The sequence below is a fragment of the Capra hircus genome, chromosome 18 (genome assembly GCF_001704415.2).
Source record: "Capra hircus breed San Clemente chromosome 18, ASM170441v1, whole genome shotgun sequence".
In the NCBI taxonomy this organism is placed as follows: Eukaryota; Metazoa; Chordata; class Mammalia; order Artiodactyla; family Bovidae; genus Capra; species Capra hircus.
This window is the reverse complement of record NC_030825.1, coordinates 64,609,094-64,627,395: the sequence shown is the minus strand read 5'-3', so window position 1 is coordinate 64,627,395 and position 18,302 is coordinate 64,609,094. Positions and strand designations below refer to the sequence as shown.

Below are 18,302 nucleotides of genomic sequence, written 5' to 3'. Positions count from 1 at the left end.
TTGTAAAATAAAGTCTTCCCTTTTATTTCAAATCAGCCCATTCCCAGGTTGGGTGCTGCAAGTGGAGAGCAGGGGCCCTAAGTCCTCTGGGGTGTGGCACAGGCCGGAGGGCACTCTCATCCCTCCAGGGATGAGGGGTGGCGGGGCTGGCTTTCTCCCCTCTCCCCACCAGGCCCCCAGACCCTGGCCTGCTCCCCAGGCTTACTTCCAGGGCTAAGGACACGGAGAAGGGCAGGGCAGGGAGGCAGTCCTGTTTAAGGTGTCCGTGGCCAGGGCGTTGTTAGTGGTGGGAGCCCAGTAAGGCTGGGTTAGTGGGGTCTTCTCCGGCAGCCGGGGAAGGAACTGCAGAGAGAGGCAAAAACGGACCAGATGGAGGTGGGAGGGAGGTGTGGTCAGGGGCTGGAGGCCGGCTTGGGAGCTGGGGTGTCAGTCTAGACACTCACCAGAGACGGAGACCAGGCTCCAGTCTGGACTGGAGAAAGGGCTCAGATTGATGACTGCCACTGCACGAAGCGCTTGGATTCCTGCCAGGGAGACGTGGGCAGGGGAGGGCATGATTAGGGAGCTGGGCTTGGCGATGTGTGCCCTCAGACCAGGACTCCAGGCCCCCAGCCCCTCCTCCCGTCAGACCAGGGGGTCGAGGCCCCCAGCCCCTCCTCCCTCAGACCCAGGGGTCCGGTACCTGAGGGTTGAAAGGGTCATCATCGTCTGTGTCCTCGTAGTCGTCACTGGGGTGCAACAAGGGGAGTAGCAGAGAAGCAGGAAGGGGGACCCGTGAGGGCGCGGTCCCCAGCAGTGGCTCAATGGTGCTCCCCATCCCCTCCCCCAGGACTTCAGCCCCTCCCCTCCTGACCTGGGTGGGAAGAGGGCCCAAGCTCGGGGCAGGCTGCAGAGGACGGTGGCCAGGGCCCCAGCAGACAGAAGGGAGAAGAGAAGCAGAAAGAGCAGTCCTTCCAGGGTGTCTTCACACAGGCCGCGCAGGGCTGAGCCATAATCCTGGGGCGGGAGAGACGGGAGGGGTTAGTGGGCAGGGCCCACGGCCCAGACCATCCACCCGGCTGTGCCTCACTGAGAAAATCCCGCAGCGCCTCTGTGCCACAGCTTCCTCCCCTGTCACGGAAAGCGCTCAGTGCACAGTAGGTGCTGAGGTCACTGTCATTTATCACACCCGCAGGCACAACCCCAAGTCACGACTTCCTGTCCATCACTGAGAACCCACCACCCCATGCACGCCCGGCACTGCTACAGCTAAGGGCTGCTGCTGCTTGGCCCTTATTGGGTGCCAGACTGCTCGTCCCGGAGTTTCCACAGTGTGTGTGTGTGTTGGGGGGTGGGGGTGCACCCCTGGCCTCTGCCCACAGCACTCTCTCCCGGGCCTGAGACCCCCAAGGATGCCTCCACACACTGCTAACTGTCCCCCGGGGCAAAAATCCCTGGCTTAGAACAACACTGAAAAGAAGGCTTTAGCAAAACAACTGGCGTAGACCTGCCCCCCCTGCACGGTAATGCCTGGTCAGGAAACACTGGTTGGCACAGCTGTCATCGCTAGAAACCAGCGATTCCTGATTGCCGGACTCTCAGTCATTCAGCAGGAACTGGCCTGAATGACAGACGGCCTGCTCAGTGCCAGGCGCTGCTCCAAGCGCCGGGGCAACTTCGGTAACCAAGCCCCAGGAGGTCACTTCAGACCACGAGGAGATGAGGAGATGAGAGCGGTGGTTTGAAAAGCAGTACTGGGCGCCCCTCCCCTCCCCGCTACAGCAGAGATGGTACAGGAAGGAAGGAACGCTGCGATGGGAGGTCCATGACCGCTCCCTGAAGGGGAGGGGGACGGGGAGGATGGGGGTGCAAAGGGCTGAGGCCGGAAACCAGCCAGGGGTAACCACAGGCACCCCTGGAGGTCAGGCGAGAAGCCAGGACTTTAATCCGCAGGCTGGGGGAACTGCTGGAGGTTTCTAAGCGGAGGAAGAAGATCAGATTGCGTTTAAAAGGCTCGCTAGGCTGCGGGCTGCTGTGGGGAGCGGGAAGAGGCTCTGCCGCCGTCGGGAGCAGAGGTGCTAGCGTGAGCTGTGCTTGGAGTCCAGAAGGACTTGCTGGAGGAAGGGTTGTGGAGGGTAGGGACAGGAAGCCACATGGAGAGGCCTAGGTTTCCAGGTCCAGGCAGAGGCTCCCCTGGGAGCAGAACTTAGGGAAGGGGACAGGGGTCACCTTGTGCAGGCCACGACAATGTAGCAGTGCCACCAACTGGTGGAAGCTCCCTTCTGTTACATTCAGCGTCTCCTCCAAGGACAGCACAGGCTTCTGCGGTGGGAATGGGGTTGTTATCCCAGAACTCTCCGGGCTCCGCCCACCGCACCAGGCCTCGCCCCTCTGCCCGCCCCACGCCCTGGGCCCCGCCCGCATCGCCGACCCGCCCCTTCCTAAGACTCCACCCATACATCCAGGCCCCGCCCCCACGCCCCGGGGCCCCACCCACAGCCCTCGGCCTTCCCCTTAGGCAGGCCCCGCCCACAACCGGTGACCCGCCTCTTTCTAAGACCCCGCCCACCGCTCCAGGCCCCCGCCCCCTTCCCCGCCTGGGAGTTGGGGTGCAGGGGGAGCCCCCGGCCCGCCGACCTGCGCAGAAGGGAACTGGGGCACAGCTTCCCGCTCCAGGCCCTGCAGCTGGGAGTGGATGTTGGCCAGAGCTCGCTGGGACAGAGTCAGCCTCTGCGAGAAGGAGGGAGGGAGGAGGGCCCAGCGGTTGACCGCCCCCCCCTCTCCTCCCACCCCGGGGTCCCTAGATCCAGGCCCCGGGCGCACCCTCCTCCCCCGGCTCCCTCGCCCGCATCCCTCACCTGTTGAAAGGGGTTGGAGACGGCCTGGTTGCAGAGGAAATAGTAGTTCAGGATGTCTGAAGCGGGAGGGAAGACCGGGGAGGCCGTGAGCCCCGGGATCCTTCCCGCGGACAGGCGACGGGGCAGGGCCACACTTTCCATCCTCCCCGCTCAGGGCCCGCCTGTGGTCCCGCTGGCCTCGCCCTCCGAGCCCTCCAGCCCTCCGAGGCCCCACTCCCTCTGCTCCAGCGGACTCCCTTCTGCTGCAGCCACAGCCGGAACGCGCTGCTCTGAACACCCCACAGCGCTGCTTCTGCACCTGCCCTGACCCAACTGGGCTCCCCACTTTCTCCAAGTGGCCCAGCCCGCCCCTCTCCCTGACCCCTTGTCTCAGCGTCTTTATCCCTTCCCTCTTTTCCAGTTCGCCAGGGCAGGTGCTGAGAGCTTCTGCTGGGCAGAACTGGGCAGGGCTGGCACCCCCACCCCACCCCAGGCGTAGATGCCTGAGGATGCAGGGCGTGCGCCCAGAGGTGTGATCACCTGAGCCAAGGCCGGTCTCCTCCTGGGTCAGGTTCAGGATGTAGCTGTCTGGACTGGAGCAGAAGTCACTGAGGCCCTGAGAGCAGCACAGAGGGGGCTCGGACCGACACGCCCCCGCCTCACGTGCCTCAGGGTCCAGGCCCCGCCCCCTTCCTCAGACCGGCGGGTCCAGGCCCCGGCCCCTCCTCCCCCCTCAGACCCGGGGGTCCAGGCTCCCAGCCCCTCCTCCCCCCTCAGACCCGGGGGTCCAGGCTCCCAGCCCCTCTTCCCCGCTCAGACCCGGGGGTCCAGGCCCCCAGCCCCTCCTCCTCAGACGCGGGGGTCCAGGCCCCCGCCCCTCCTCCCCCCTCAGACCCGGGGGTCCAGGCCCTCGCCCCTCCTCCCCCCTCAGACCCGGGGGTCCAGGCCCCCAGCCCCTCCTCCTCAGACCCCGGGGTCCAGGCCCCCGCCCCCTTCCTCAGACCCGGGGGTCCAGGCCCCCGCCCCTCCTCCCCCTCAGACCCGGGGGTCCAGGCCCTCGCCCCTCCTCCCCCCTCAGACCCGGGGGTCCAGGCCCCCAGCCCCTCCTCCTCAGACCCGGGGGTCCAGGCCCCCGCCCCTTCCTCAGACCCGGGGGTCCAGGCCCTCGCCTCTCCTCCCCCTTCAGACCCGGGGGTCCAGGCCCCCAGCCCCTCCTCCTCAGACCTGGGGGTCCAGGCCCCCAGCCCCTCCTCCTCAGACCTGGGGGTCCAGGCCCCCAGCCCCTCCTCCTCAGACCCGGGGGTCCAGGCCCCCGCCCCCTTCCTCAGACCCGGGGGTCCAGGCTCCTAGCCCCTCCTCCCCCCTCAGACCCGGGGGTCCAGGCCCCCGCCCCTTCCTCAGACCCAGGGGTCCAGGCTCCCAGCCCCTCCTCCCCCCTCAGACCTGGGGGTCCAGGCCCCCAGACCTCCCTCCTCAGACCCCGGGGTCCAGGCCCCCCGCCCCTCAGCACCTAGGACACTGGCTTCAAACCGCAGAACCTGTGAGCCTGTCTCCCAAGTCTTGTCTCTCAGGATCTGAGGTCTCTGTTCCCCTCTTCCCCAGGTCTGGAAGTCAGGGGCCTTCAGCCCCTGGAGTCTTGGAGCCCAGGTGCCTGTCCCCACCCCACCCCACCCCTGGTGCTCACCACGGCTGTGGCTGCCTCCAGGCCCATGGAGCCCCAGCTCAGGACCAGAACCAGGAGACTCATCACCGTCATCCTGTAGTGGGGGAGGAGGGGTGGGATTGGAGTTCTGGGGTTCCTAATCTCCCACCTCACCGCTTCCCATCCCAGATCATTTCACAGCCCCACCCCTCCCCCGCCAACCTCTGGAGCCAAAAGGATAACAGTTAGGGGCAGAGCAGTGGGCAGGGAGAGGGTGGGCCTGTAGGTGGTGACGTCAAACTGAACATCTGGCCCTGCTGGGGGGTGGGGGGCAGGGGGTTGGCAGTGAGAGGGCCCTGTGCGGGCAGCTCCTGCCCAGGTCTGCCCCCGCCTTGCTCCGAACTGTGGGACCGTGGGAAGGTGACTGCCCGGCCTGGGGCCCCAATTCCCAGCTCTGAATTCCGCAGGAGCTCGCTCTCAGCTTCACCCATTGGTCAGCCTCCAGCTCAGCCCAGGAGTGGACTCAGCTCCAGGGCTGAAATCGCCTCCTGTTTTTTCTCTTTGCGGGGGGATGGATCATCATTGGAGGGTGGTCCGCGAGCGAGAAGGGTGCCTGCAGGGGGTCACATTGAAGGCCCGGCCCCAAGTCCCAGACTGCCCGCCATGTTTACCATCTCCAAACTTCAGAGGAGAGCCTGGATGGAATAGCAGGCCTGCTCACCCCAGAGGGGAGCGTGGGGATGGTGGTGGGCGCCAGCGAGGCCCCCCTCAGGGCCAGAGAGGATACAAGGGCTCCTCTGAGTGGGATAGGCTGGCCTGGGTGGAATCTCAGCTCCAGCACTTTCTGGCTGTGCAACCCTGGGCAAGTGACCTAACAACCTCTCTGATCACCAGTCTCCCTTTCTGTTAAATGGGGAGACAGGAAGGACCTCTTCGTAAGGTCAACGCGAGTGTTCCAGAAGAGTATCAGGCATACAGAATGAACCTTTCAGTAAGAGTGTGGTCCTTAATTCCACGCACCACGTAAGGGCCTTCTGCCCTCATCTGCCTGCCAGACAGACCTCTGACAGCACCTCGGGTCTCGGTGTTGTCATGGCAACCAAAGGGGGCAGTGATCACCCCCGTCCTCAGCACAAGCATGATTACTGTTATTTCTTTTCTGGGACTTTCTTGCACTCCCTGCGACAAGGACAGTCTGCTGCCCCAGCCCCTCCTGGGCCGCTCTGTGTCCCTACGTGCCCGCCCACCCCAGGAACTCTCTGGAGGTTTGTGGGACAAGGGAATGAAACCTGCGTGAGCCTTGGAAAGACGGCGGCCCTTCTCACAAGAGCGCCGTGGGATCTCGCCCTGGGATGTTCCCCACCGCCAGGAAGGCCACCCGGACTTACACGATCACCAGCCACTTGCTCTGCCTCGCCAGGCCCAGGAGGGTGAAGAGACAGACCAGCAGCTCCAGGAGCAGCAGGAGGACGTAGGCCAGCCACCTGGGGAGGGGGCAACAGGGGTGAGGCGGAAGCAGTCAACCCAGCCTTTCGGGTGTCCAGGCTCCCGGACTGGGACACAGCAGAAGGTGACAGCACCCCCACGAGGGCCGCCTCTGCCTGGATCTCTGCGCTCTCCCTGATGCCCAGTCTCCAGGCCTCAGCCAAGCTCATCTCTGAAACGGGTGCATAGGGGGCCGGTCACTATCACTGTTTAGAGCACAGGGCCTCAGGCAGATCGCCGTAACCACACCCGCACCATGCCACGCACGAGCCCTGTGACTGGCACTCTCAGAGATTTGGCCTCTTGGAGCCCCAGCCTCTCCACCCCAGGCTGCAGCGTCTTAGCGGGACTTGTTCCCAGGCCTGCATCCAGCATCACAGGGCACAACCCAAGGGCTCAGTGTCTGCAGGCAGATGGGCTGGGTCGCAACGCCAGCCCCTCCGCTTCCTGCCCGCCCACAGCTTCTGGGCCTCGGTTTCCCCACTGGTAACTCTCGGGGAGAAGAGCAGCACCTACTTCCTAAGGCTGTCATAAGGCTGAGAGAACCCATAAAGCACCGAGGAGCATGCCGAGCACGTGGGCGCACCTAAACAAATTCAGTGTTAGTTAATGATGGACACTGCAGAGGATAAAGCCGGTGAAGCTACAGCGCAGTGCTGGCCCAGGGGAGACGCTCAATAAATAGCAGCGTTCTCAGAGGTCCCCACGTGGGCAGAGTGGCAAGGGAACCGCCACCTTCTCCGCGGCAGCCTCTGCTCGGACCTCCGTGGGGACTGACTGTGCACTCCTTTCCCGGACCGTGGGAGGGTCAGGCTGTCTCCAGGAAGGGGAAGCTGGGCCCAGTGGCTCCAGCTGACCTCCAGGTTCCCTATGTGGCCACTGACAGCTCACGTGCTCCAGCCTCACTCTGGTTTTGGTACAGGACAGGCGGCACTTCTGTCCTTACCCTCCATGAACAGCCAACTTTTCCCTCTGGGAGAACCAGCCAAGTCCCCTGGAGGACTCCCGAGTGCCAGACAGTCTTATATGCATGCATGACCACACGTGCACGCATGCGCAGTTGCTCAGTCGTGTCCGACTCTTTGTGACCCCATGGACTGTAGCCCCCAGGTTCCTCTGTGCAAAGGATCCTCCAGGCACAAATACTGGAGTGGGTTGCCATGCCCTCCTCCAGGAAATCTTCCCTACTCAGGGATCAAACCCACGTCTCCTTCTCCTCCAGCGTTGCAGGTAGATTCTTGGGGGTATCCAACAGCTATTTCTTGTAGATGGTGGGTCTGTCTCACCCTGGCAAAGTCTACACTCCTACCCCCAGCCCCCTGAAATGGAGCTGTGGCCCCTGGACTTGGTCACAACCCAGAACTTGAATTCACTGGGACCTAGGCTTGTCTGATGCCCACAGTGGGCATCCAAATTATGGGCTGCTTCAACCCAGGTCTGCCTCCCTCTGGAGCACAGAATCCAGGACAAATTCTTCCCTGTCTCTCTGCCCCGACGTCTGGTCGGGGCCCCAGGTGTTGGATGAACCAAAGAAATCATTCCTAGTGGACGAAGCGATGAGGACTCCACCGTGCTGGCCGCTGGGATGAGTGGCTGCCTGATACCCTAATAACTGGTTCTCTCTCCTCCTTCAAATGTTACCTTCTCCATGTGGCCTTCCTGGAATGACCGTCCCCCACCCCAAAAACTGCCAGCCTCTGTCCCCAGCCCCTGCTGTTCTCATCTCCTGCCTAATTTTCTCCACCCAGGACAGGAAAGAGGCCACCCACCTGTACTCCTCTACGAAGGACACATTCTCGGCCACCTGCAGGGGGCTCAGGGGCACCCCCCGCCAGAAGGCCAGCCCCTGGAGCTGCTGGGCCACGGTTTCCGCCTGCCGCCGGGCGCCCCGGGCGGCGGCCACCAGCTCTGTGCGCTGCGTCAGCACCTCCTCCAGCGTGGTCAGCTCCGTCCTCACGGCCTCGTCCAGCCTCTCCACCATCTCTAGCACCTGGGCACAGGGGCAGAAGGGAGGCATCTGGAGTCAGGGGAGGGTGTCCTCTGGGAGGGAGGGCAGGGGCCAGGGTGGCGGGGGTGAAGCAGGAGTGAGCAGGGCTGGCTGTCCGGGATTGGGCGCTAGGGCATCTGAGGATGCGGGAAGTGAAGGAGGAGCCTGTGGTCTGGCGTGCGTGCTTCTGTGGCTTCTTTCAGGAGGCAGAGAGGTGAGCGGGTGAGCCCCAGGGCTGCGATGAAGCTGGCATCCTAGGACTGAGCCTGGGGTCACAAGTCTGGGTTCTGCGGCCCAGGGCTGCAACTGGACATGAAGTCTAAGGTATGAGGTCGGGCTGGGTCTCGGGCTCGCGCCTGGAGTTGTGGGGGTCAGGGCGAGGCTTCCTGGCTGAGTCCTGGATCTCAGCGTTCAGGCCTCCCGCCTCGCACTTGGCCTGGATCTGCCCTGAGGGCAGGGTCTTGGTGTTTAGTGTCTGAATGGTCTGGGCTGTGCATTGAAGCCCAGGGCTGGGGATGCAGTGAGTCTGGGGGTCTGGGTTTGAGTCTCTAGTCCCAGATCTGGGCTGAGGTTCTGAGGCTGCCATGCGTGGAGCCCTGACTGGCTGTCAGCGTTGGCGGGGGGGGGGGGGCAGTCTGAGATCTGCATGTTGGAACCTGACATTCTGAACCTGGGTTCTCAGCTCTGAGTTCAGACCCTGTTTCCTGGGGGCGGGGACGGGGGTTCTTTTGGCCAGGTGTGTGCCTGGGGTCTGGCCTGTGTCTGGTCTCCTCACCAGGTGGTCGATGGCGGTGAGCGTGTGGTTGGCACGCAGTAGTGCAGAGCTGAGCTGGGACACCCCATCGCTGGTCTCACTGTTGCCATAGAAACCGACGCCAATGCCAGCGCTAAGAGGAGGAGGGACGGGAAATCACAAACGGTCCTGGGACCCTGGGGGCTGTTCCCCGCCTCACACACCCAATCGCATCTCCCACCCCATCCCACTGGTTCAGCCCTTCGTGGGAAAGCAACGTCTCCAGCCTGGCCCCCACCGGTTGCCAAGGTAACCGAGAAGGTCTCACTCCCCCGGCCCAGGGACGTCATTGTGATGCTAATGGTGGGTGGAGAGGTGGCGGGGAGGGGGCCCCCAGATTTAACTCGCACCTCCCCGGAGTGAACCCCTGTTGTGCCCGGCCCCAGAGTGGGGAGTTCTCACCTCTGGGGTCTGCCACCTCCACCCGCAGCCCCTCTATTCTTTGCCCCAAACATCCAGGGTCCTCAGCACCCGTCCCTTCAGGCTCCAGCCATCCTCTGCTCTGCCTCCTGGGGGTTCCACGGAGCCACCACCTCCTGGGGGTCCCGGAGCCTGGAGCTCCCAGCCTTCCCCCTCCCCTGGGGACCCAAGTGTCTGGACAGCTGGGAGGGAAGCAAGGGAATGTGGGCCGATGGGCCAGAAGCAGGGCGCCCCCCTTCACCTCAGTTGCCAGCAGACAGAGCTCCATTGTGGGGCCTGAATACGGTCTCCAATCTCCCCCCACCCCCAACGCACTGTGGCCCTTTGCGGAGGGGAGCCAGGGCCGCACTGGGGCGGAGGAGGCCCGGACGCCCAGACGCCCTCACGGCTCCCAGCGCCCCGCCCCCAGCCCTGGGATCGGACACCGGCCACTACCCATTGTCCACGGTCCCACAAAGCTGCTCTTGTTCCCAGGCCGCAGGGCCACCGTGCCGCTCCCCCGCGGGGCCTTTGTCCACCTCCCCTGTCTACCCTGACTCTGCAGGGCCCGAGGAGGAAGCCCTCGCCCCTGCCCACACCCCAAAGCCCTGCACGGGGCGAGGGGTGGGGGGCTCCCTGCAGGGTGGCAGAACCATCTTTCTGGCCGAGGCCGCCTTGCCCGCCCCCAGCCCCCACTCCAGGGGCAGATCTTGAGCTCCCTGGTCTGTCCTGGGTGGAGGGGGTGCCCTGCGGGAGGGGCCGTGCTCAGAGCTAGCCCTGGGCACAGAGTGTCTCCTCAGGTGTCCTGTCCCTCTCTGCTCTGCTGGTGCCCCGGGAGGCGGCCCTGCGCTCCTAGGGGCTTTTGGTCTGAATCTGCACCCTGCCACGCGGCCCAGGCGGCCTTGAGAAGTTGCTTCTCTCTGAGCCTCCCTCTTCAGAACTGGTCGTGACAACTCGAGTCCAGCGAGGTCACTGTGGGAAGGAGTCAGGCCAGCTTGGGTCTGCTCCGGGATCACAGACATCCCTCTACCGTCCCTGACGGGGCCCTCCCTGGCTCCATGAGGGCAGGGCTCCTGTCTGGCTCTGTCAGGCTCCCCTGGTACTGTTGTAGATACTCAGGAAATAACTGCTGAATGAATGCATCAATGAGTTAACGAATGACATCACTAGTTCACGTTTACCAATCCCAGCTGGGGACCAGGCACTGAACATTTCACTCACTCTCACCACAACTGGGAGGTGGGTGTGTCAACAGTGCCCATTCTAGAGATGTGGAAACTGAGGCCTGGAGGAGTTATACCACTCCCGCAGGTCACACCGCTATTCCACTCAGAGACAGCAACCCCAGCAGTCTGACTGCCCAGCCTTCAGCCCCTACCCCATCCTGCCAGGGAAGTCATGTCTCCTGTCCCAGCCTCAGTTTCTCCATCCATCGAATGGGAGAGCAAGTCTCCCTGCTGGGATACCACCAGGAAGGCTGCTGATAGAGAGCTTGGGGAGCCCTGTCCCCCTTCCCACCCACCCTGGGGCCCCATTACCAGCCGACGAGAAGGGCAGCGATGCAGTTCCAGGTGACACACCCTCCCCCGGGCGGGGGGCTCTTGGCCCCGGGAGGCTCAGGGGGCCGGCAGCAGCAGAAGCGGATGAGGTAGACAGCAATGAAAATGAGGCTCAGGCCCAAGCCCAGGCCTGCCAAGGCCACCACCAGCAGCAGGGCCTGGGGAAGGAGGGGGTGACAGGGCGTCAGAGGGGCTCTGTGCACCCTCCCCAAATGGCCGGATGCGCTGGGTCCGAGATCTCAGTGCAGGTGGCGGGCATCCTGGCGACATGAGTGGCAAGCCCACCCCGTGGTTTTCAGGTCTGTGCTGGGGCTGTGCAACTTAAGGTTGGAGGGCACTTCCAGTTGAGAGGCCCGGGTCTTGGGTTCCAGTTCCGCTCTGCCCTCCAAAGGCTGTGTGACCTTCAGAGGGCCCATCCCCTCTCTGAGGCTCGGTTTCCTCCCCAGAGAAACCAGGTAGTTGGGACGAAGCCCCATCCGAGGACATGGAGAGACCTGGACCCTGGAACCGTGGGGGATCAGGGGGCTGGTATGGGGGGGTGTGGGCTCCTGGTGGTGTGTCTGAGGCTGGGGGTGGCAGGCTTCCTCCTCCCTCCTCCCGCTGGCCCTCCCCACTCCCTGCTTGCTCACTCTCCCCCAAGGCTGAGCTCTGCACACCCACTGCAGTGAGTCTGTCACCCAGGGCCTCAGGGGGGAGAGCGTGACAGCCTCCCTGACAGTGTGCACACGACTCAGAGATGGGGACGGGGAGGCTGAGAGTGTGAGGGCCGAGCAGGTGGGGGGGAGAGAAAGGCAGGGTGGGGGAGACTCAGGATGGGGCGGGGTGGAGGAAGGAGCGACTCAGAGGAAAGAGAGAGATGGAGACAGAATCAAAGGTGGGAGGACAGAGGTGGGGAGAGGAGCCGTGCCTGCAGCCCAAAGAGCCTTGCGCAACAACGGGGCGCCGTTCTGGGCTCTGCCCAGAAGCCCAGAGAGGGTCTGCGCTTTCCCTTCAGCCACACAGCACATGGGGGGGCCGCAGCCGCAGCACACCCAGACTTCTGGACTCACAAGTGCTGAGTCCTGGCTCTGCCTTGTCCTCACACTGGGGTGTGCGTGCTGGGCGTGTAGGTGAGTGTGCATGTGTGTCTCTGTGGGAGCGCCTGCTTCTGCAGGCGTGAGGGGGTGATCTGTGTGCACTTGTGTGGTTCTGAGCACAAGTCCTTGAATCTGTGAGCAGTCTCTGGCGGTGGTAGGGTGTGTGTGTGTGAGAGAGAGAGGGGTGTCTGAGTGTGTGCATATGTGAGTGATATACATGTGTGCATGTGTGACTCTTGAAAGAACGTGTGTCTGTATACGGGTGTGCTTGCTTGCTTGCTAAATTGCTCAGTTGTGTCCAGCTCTGTGTGACCCCATGGACCGTAGCCCGCCAGGCTCCTCCATCCGTGGGATTCTCCAGCAAGAATCCTGGAGGGGATTGCCATGCCCTCCTCCAGGGGATCTTCCTGACCCAGGGACTGAGCCCCTGTCTCACGTCTCCGGCATTGCAGGTGGCTCTTTTACCACTGGCGCCACCTGGGAGGCCTGAATATGGGTGTATATGTGTGCATATGTGAGTGTGTTTGTGTGTGAATGCATGTGTGCGAATGTGTGTCTGGCTGGGTGTGAGTGTGTCCCCCCAGCACAGTGGCGCCCAGCCCCTGATTATCTTCCCAGCTGTGCCCTCAGGATGCTCTCCCTAGGGGGCGATGTCCCCTCCTGCCTGTGGGTCCCAGCGCTGTCACCCTGAATGTCGACAACGGGGTGCAGTGGGTCTCCCCGAGTGCCTCTGGCGGTGGCCAAGTGGGCACCGGCGTGGGCACCGGCGTGGGCAGGTCTGCTTGATCGTAAGCAGGTGTCCATGGACCAGGCTGGGCAAGCCAGAGGCCGTGGGCGCGTGGCCGGCCGTCGCCGCGTGCTGGGGAGAGGGTGGCGGGGAGCCGGCGGGGAGGAGCTGCTTACCGCCAGCTCAGTCCAGCCATGACCCAAATAGCTTAGAACACAGCACTCATCCCCGCTCGGCTTTCCTGGGACCCCCACCCCCCTTCCGAAGGCTGCCAAGCCCCAGCCCCCTGTCCTGGGAGCTTCCCAGGACCGATCGGAGAGGTCCAGACCTCACAGGCAGAGCCTGGGACCCACCCGAGGCTCCACCATCCTCCCCACCCCCGCCCCGCCCCCAGCTCAGCCAAGCCTTGCTCATTAATCTCAAAGTCAAGGACTTGAATTAAACTGGGTCAGGGGACCCCGTTCTTTCGCCCCGAGTGGAGCGTGACCCAGGCTGGGCCCCCTTCCTCAGTGACCCTGGTTTCCTGAAGCCTCCAAACCGGCCCCACCCTCTGGCCCCCAAACCGAACCTCGTCCCCAGCCCCCCTTTCCCGCCCCTCCCGTCCCGGGACTGGCTGGAGGTCTCCTCTCCCAGCACCTCCAAGTGGTTTTTCCAGCTCTGGCCCTAAGACCCCTCACACCCTCTGCCCCATTTCAGGCTTCGATTCGGTCCCAGAAGCGCGGCAACCCTCAGCCTCTTCCCCTCCACCATGCCAGCGCCTGTCTCCTGGGTCCCGCCTGAACTGGGACGTGTTTAACTGGACTGCCCCGATGCCAGGAGGGAAGGGTCATCCTTTAGGACGCGGTGGACCCCTCTGATGACGACCCAGGAGGCCAGCTTCCCGGGCATCCTCTCTGAGACCCGGGAATCCACGAGCCCCCCCGTCCCCTCCCTCCTCTGGGACCCTGGGGCCCAGGCCCCAGCCCCCACCTTATTTAAGGAGCTAGGGGGTCTGGCTCCCTGCGCCCATCCCAGGGGAACCTCCAGCTACGGGTAACCACGCTCCTGCTCCCTCGGGTACCCCAAAGTCCGGGCCCGGCCCCCACCCCCAGAGAACATAGGAATCGTTCCCCAGCCCCTTCTCCCGCGGGACCCAGCAGCTTTGGAGCCCCCGCCCCACAGATCCCCTGGCCGCTCCCACCTGCTGGTATTCTCGCTCTTGGGGCGCGAAGGCGCTGGGCACCGGTCGGAGCTGGAAGTCGGCGCGGGGCAGCTGATGGAGCAAATGGACCCAAGCCGAGGGTCGGTAGCCCGGGGGCGCCCCCATGGCCCCCGGGGGAAGGCTCCGCGGGGCCGACGCCGGGGCTGCGGGCGCCTGGGCTGCGGAGCCGGGCGCGGGCTGAGCGGGGTCTGGCGGGGCTCGGGGCTCGGGGGAGCGCGCGGGGGGAGGGAGGGGGTGGGGGGCGGAGATTGGGGGAGGAGGGGGCGGCGCGGCCGGGCGGGCCCGGTGCTGCCCCTGGCGGCCGCGGGGCGCACTGCGGCAGCTCGAGCCCGGCGCCCCGCGCCCCCCGCCCTCGGGCGCCGCCGCCACCTGCGGCCCGCGCTCGGCACCGCCTCGCTCCCGGAGGCGCCCGGCGGGGCTGGGCTGAACAGCGACATCAGCAGAGGGCCGCGCGTACGGTCGCATCACCCTACAGCTCCACGATCCTTTTATCTTCAGGAAGAACCTTCGTATCTAGGTCGCCAGTATTTGCACAGCGTTTTACAAATAAAGATCAGTTACCAAGAGTGGTCTGTTGCATCGGTAAAATTCATCACTGCTATGAGCGAATTCTCACCTGTAACCCATTTGGGTGAAAAACCTCCCACTCAAGTCAGTATAAGGACACAGCTTCTCTACACAAACCTCCCTACGTGTATAGACCACTCCGGAGTGCGTACCCACAGGTCTGTGTACAGACCACTCCGGAGTGCGTACCCGCATGACTGTGTACAGACCACAGTGGCGTGTGTACCCGCATGACTGTGTACAGACCACAGTGGAGTGTGTACCCGCATGACTGTGTACAGACCACTCCGGAGTGCGTGCCCGCATGACTGTGTACAGACCACAGTGGAGTGTGTACCCGCATGACTGTGTACAGACGACAGTGGAGTGTGTACCCGCATGTCTTTGTAAGCGTAGAAGGATTCTTCCCACTTGAACAACAACCCTGCTCATCTATTTGGGGACCCCTCCCATCTTTACAGGCTTTCCTGGTGGCTCAGAAGTTAAAGCATCTGCCTCCAATGCAGGAGACCTGGGTTCGATCAGGAAATGGCAACCCACTCCAGTATTCTTGCCTGGAGAATCCCATGGACAGAGGAGCCTGGTAGGCCACAGTCCACAGGGTCGCAAAGAGTCGGACACGACTGAGTGACTTCACTTTCACTTTCCCATCTTTATAAGGATGCCTCCCATGTGTTAAAGAACCTCTCTAAACTGATTAATCATTGCTTCCATGTGTGTGAGGATCACCTTGACCCTTGTCATTCATTTTACAGTTTATAAAGTATTTTTCCAGCCACTATGTCTGCTGAGTCTTAACAGGAAACCACGGATGTCACACTGATACAGGCGGAAGCAGGGGTGACCCAGCCACTTCAACACCACTACCCGGCCGGTCACTGCTGAAGTTAGGTTCCCAGGAAACTGTCCTAGGGGTTCCCCTACACCTTTGGAGCTGGGCTAGATTTTGCTACCTGGGGTCCCATACCTGGCCTCTCTTGAAGTACTGAGATGAGGTGGGCTGGGGGGGGGCAGAGGAAGGGGTGGTGGTGCCCCACCCACATGGCCCCAATATTTTGCTGTGGATTGGTGAGAAAGGCCTGGGGGGCAGTTGCCCATCTCCTGACCAGGGAGGAAAAATAACAGAGATGGTGATGGTGGTGGCTGGGGGCGGCGGTCAGGAAGGTAATGACTGCGGTGACAGTTACGGGTCTGCCCCTGGTGATGATGTGGTGAGGACGGTGAGGGTGGGGGGGGTTAATAGTGACTGTTGATGATGGGGAGGGTGAGGGTGAGGATGGTGAGGATGAGGGTGGTGATGAAGGTGGTGGTGAGGGTGAGGGTGAGGATGGTGAGGATGAGGGTGGTGAGGATGAGGGTGGTGATGAAGGTGGTGATGAGGGTGAGGGTGAGGGTGAGGATGGTGAGGATGAGGGTGGTGATGATGGTGATGGTGAGGGTGAGGATGAAGATGGTGAGGATGGTGAGGATGAGGGTGGTGATGAACGTGGTGATGATGGTGATGGTGAGGGTGAGGGTGAGGATGAGGATGAAGATGGTGAGGATGAGGGTGGTGATGATGGTGAGGGTGAGGGTGAGGGTGAGGGTGGTGAGGATGAGGGTGGTGATGAAGGTGGTGGTGAGGGTGAGGGTGAGGATGGTGAGGATGAGGGTGGTGATGAAGGTGGTGGTGAGGGTGAGGGTGAGGGTGAGGATGGTGAGGATGAGGGTGGTGATGAAGGTGGTGGTGAGGGTGAGGGTGAGGGTGAGGGTGAGGATGGTGAGGATGAGGGTGGTGATGAACGTGGTGATGATGGTGATGGTGAGGGTGAGGGTGAGGATGAGGATGAAGATGGTGAGGATGAGGGTGGTGATGATGGTGAGGGTGAGGGTGAGGGTGAGGATGGTGAGGATGAGGGTGGTGATGAAGGTGGTGGTGAAGGTGAGGGTGAGGGTGAGGATGGTGAGGATGAGGGTGGTGATGAAGGTGGTGGTGAGGGTGAGGGTGAGGGTGAGGGTGAGGATGGTGAGGATGAGGGTGGTGATGAAGGTGGTGATGAGGGTGAGGGTGAGGATGAAGATGGTGAGGATGAGGGTGGTGATAATGGTGAGAATGAAGATGGTGAGGATGAGGGTGATGGCGAGGATAATGACGAAGGTGGTGATGAAGATGGTGGTGATGAAGGTGAGGACGGTGAACACGCTGATGAATGGGCAATTTGAGATGCCCTCTGACTTGTTCCCCTTGACCTTCTCCTGCCATTGCTCTCCAGGTCTGCTTCTCCTGGGAAAGACTATGGTTATTCCAGGGTGGTCCCCGAGCATTCCTAGGCTGAAAAAGCATCCCAGTACCATCTCAGACTCTACAGGCATCTGATTCAGGGCCTGGGTGCGTAAGGACTGCCTCCGCCCCCGACCCGCCATGGGGGGAGTGTTCAGAGCATAGGTCGTTGCTACTTTGTTCCAGCCAATTCTTGCCGTGTAGGGAGTGGGACACCGCACCGCCAGATGTTCCAAATTTTCAAGAGACGACAGAAACACGGATATTTTTAAAAGCAAAATCCCTCAGCTTTTAAATGTTAAAGCTAATTCAAATACAAAAAAATACTGTGTGGGCCAAATAAAACCTGTCCGTGGGTTGGAGCTGGCTGGTTTTTGTAAGCTCTGGTCTAGCCAGACGCTGAGCATCATCTCTGTGGAAGGGGCAAGCGGAGAGAAATGGGCCTGCAAAGAGGCTGAGAAGGAGCAGTTCAGAGAGGCAGGCAGGAAGCCTGGGGAGACAGCAATGCCATCTCCTCCAGGAAGGCCTCCTGATCAGCCTGTCTTGATGAAAGGCAAGGACAGGTCCTGGCTAAAGAGTTTAGCCTGTGCTCTCTGTGACTTAAACTCTGGGAGACTCTTCTGTTTCATGGACTGATTGTGAGTACATATGGTTACGAGTCCATTTAGATGATGCTCAAGAACAGGCAGACTTAAGCTTTGGGGGCAACAGCCGTCAGAACAGCGGTTGCCTGTAGAGGTGGGGACAGGGCTGACGGGTAGGAGGGTGGAGCGGGGTTTCTGAGAATGTGTCATTTCTCTATAGCTTGATAAGGTTTCGAGTTGCACAGGGTGGCTTCTCTTCTGCAGCACACTTGAAATTTGTGCAAATTTTGCATTTCGCTGCAAATTTTACCCCAAGAAAAAAAAAAGAACCATTTAATGATATGCATGTTTAAGTATGGGGGCAAGTTTAGCGGTGTCTACAGTTTCCTTTGAAATGGATCAGAGTGCATGTTAGTCACTCAGTCATGTCTGACTCTCCGCGACCACCTGGCTGCCAGGCTCCTCTGTCTGTGGGATTCTCCAGGCAAGAGTACTAGAGTGGGTTTCCATTTCCTTCTCCAGAGGATCTTCCCAACCCAGGGATTGAACCCAGGTCTCCTGCACTGCAGGCAGATTCTTTACCTTCTGAGCCACCAGGGAAGCCTGAAATGGGTCAGAAATGGATCAAAAAGTAAATAAGGTGGATTGACAGGGGGATAGATAGGTAATAAAGCAAAATACTCATGGTAGCATCTAGGTAGTGGGTGTCTATCTATTCAGTGTAACGTTCTTTAGTGTTTCATCTTTATTGATATATTGTTGATATGTAACACTGTGTAGGGTTCTTTGGAACCTTGTCTGTTCAGGTCCTTTGCTCAATTTATAACTTCCCTGGTGGTTCAGATGGTAAAGTGTCTGCCTACAATGCGGGAGACCTGGGTTTAATCCCTGGGTTGGGGAGATCTCCTGGAGAAGGGAATGGTAACTCACTCCAGTATTCTTTCCGCCATCCCTCTCCACCCCCCCCCCAAAAAAAGTGGCTCAAAGAAATATTTGGGCTTCCCTGGTGGCTCAGAGGTTAAAGCGTCTGTCTACAATGCGGGAGACCTGGGTTCCATCCCTGGGTTGGGAAGATCCCCTGGAGAAGGAAATGGCAACCCACTCCAGTACTCTTGCCTTGAGAATCCCATGGAAGGTAGATTATTTGTGTGTGTGTGTGTGTGTGTGTGTGTGTGTGTGTGTGTGTTTCCCAATGTAACATTCTTT

General features: G+C 61.5%; 1 protein-coding gene across 3 annotated transcripts; it reads right to left on the bottom strand.

The window, feature by feature from the left end:
• Positions 1-13,910, bottom strand: TTYH1 (tweety family member 1). Of its 3 annotated transcripts, XM_018063123.1 has the most exons (14): positions 13,665-13,910; positions 10,661-10,839; positions 8,706-8,817; positions 7,713-7,933; positions 5,847-5,942; positions 4,501-4,573; positions 3,357-3,432; positions 2,838-2,893; positions 2,617-2,709; positions 2,209-2,301; positions 854-996; positions 683-728; positions 444-524; positions 1-342 (listed from the first exon to the last, which is right to left on the bottom strand). In XM_018063123.1, exons 1-13 carry the CDS (start codon positions 13,788-13,790, stop codon positions 486-488), a joined length of 1,353 nt encoding a protein of 450 aa, XP_017918612.1. In that variant the 5' UTR covers positions 13,791-13,910; the 3' UTR covers positions 1-342; positions 444-485. The 3 variants fall into 3 exon arrangements, with proteins under 3 accessions (XP_017918612.1, XP_017918614.1, XP_017918613.1); XM_018063125.1 differs by lacking the exon at positions 683-728 and having other exon boundaries at positions 4-342; XM_018063124.1 differs by lacking the exons at positions 10,661-10,839; positions 13,665-13,910 and adding an exon at positions 9,126-10,629 and having other exon boundaries at positions 4-342.